Source organism: Olea europaea, chromosome 7 (assembly GCF_002742605.1).
Source record: "Olea europaea var. sylvestris chromosome 7, O_europaea_v1, whole genome shotgun sequence".
In the NCBI taxonomy this organism is placed as follows: domain Eukaryota; kingdom Viridiplantae; phylum Streptophyta; class Magnoliopsida; order Lamiales; family Oleaceae; genus Olea; species Olea europaea.
Window position 1 is genome coordinate 12,577,464 of NC_036243.1, and position 1,326 is coordinate 12,578,789.

The 1,326-nt window shown below is 33.9% G+C and overlaps 1 protein-coding gene across 1 annotated transcript in view; it reads right to left on the minus strand.

Annotated features, from left to right (window-relative positions):
• The window catches only part of LOC111397029 (queuosine salvage protein-like), a 6,164-nt gene extending 5,394 nt beyond the window's left edge, over nt 1-770 (minus strand). The window contains exons 1-2 of the mRNA XM_023023692.1: nt 547-770; nt 224-367 (exon numbers count right to left, since the gene is read on the minus strand). Of these exons, the coding sequence (XP_022879460.1) occupies nt 224-367; nt 547-616 (214 nt within the window). The 5' untranslated portion in view covers nt 617-770. The remainder of the gene's footprint in view (nt 1-223; nt 368-546) is intronic.
• Between the last annotated feature and the right edge of the window lie 556 nt (nt 771-1,326).

Consider the following 1,326-nt stretch of genomic DNA (forward strand, 5'->3'; position numbering starts at 1 on the left):
AGAACCAGGAGGTGAAGATTTGGGACAACGACCAAAAGAAAAAATAAGGAAGATAAATTAACCTTAATTCGGCTTGACACTTAAAAGGGCATCTTGCAGCATACTCAATATTATAAATACGGCAAGAAAACCAACAAAAGACTCCTGAATAATACAAACAAGTACGAAGTCCAATTCAAACCGAATTAATAAGTATAAACTGAATAAATTAAGTTATTATTACCTGGCCAGAAACAAAAATTTAGTGCATCCAACACAAACAAATACTGGACAGACAGGGGGCCATTGTCAAAATAGTGAATCCCTTCAAAATCCCACTCCACCTTTGGAATCGAATCTTTCAACGTTTCCGCCACTTTCTCAATACCTAACATACAGCCCCAATTACGTCCATTTTTCTAGTAATCAAAATCACACAAACAAATTTACAATAGAACAAACTTAACAAAAACACAAGAATATGAACTACATATTCAAATCCACAAGCACATTGTGACTTCAAAAATCACGAAAAATCACAAAAACGCGACTTAACGTGAAAGAAACCTGAGGAATCAACGGTGACATGAGAGGAATGAAAGGCGACCCAAGCAGTAGTAGCCCTAACCTCTTCCATTGGGAATCTGATCTTCTAAGGAAAATGTAATTAAAATGAAGAGGTGATGTGTATATGTGTGCACAGGATTCAACCCTAGGATTTGGTAATTGGTATGGTTACCGGCTTTATGGTTCGAAGTTTCCCGCTTTTGTATGTTTCTACTTTCTCGCTAGTTTAATGTAATTTCCATTAATTTTTATTAATTGTTGTTTTCAAAAGGTTGACCAGTCATATAGCCACGCCTCGCACGTGGACTGCTAAAAATGTGGGCCTTATCAGAAGTTGTTGGACCCTGCGACGAAGAAAACACTTACACTACACGTGCAAAATGGATTGACAAAGGTGGCTTACATTACGATGTAGCAGCACTACCAAATTCTGGAAAATTCGAAATGAAAAGTAACGTTTCTCTCACTTCCACTACCAAATTTTCCCAAAATCAAACCCTACTTCCTCCTCTCCCCATTTCCTCCCAAATTTTTTAAGGGGAATTTATAAAAATGTCACTTTTTTTTGAAAATGCATAAAAAATTTTGATGTGCATACAATTTATACAAAAATGTCACTTTTTTGTTATGAAATATCTAAATTACCCTTAATTTGACTTTTTTTGAAACATTTAATACTCTTTCAAGATTGTTTTTCAAAACAATTAATGTTGTGATTTAATTGTTTAATTTGTATATTATAATAATTGAATATATGAATATTATATTGTAAAATACGAA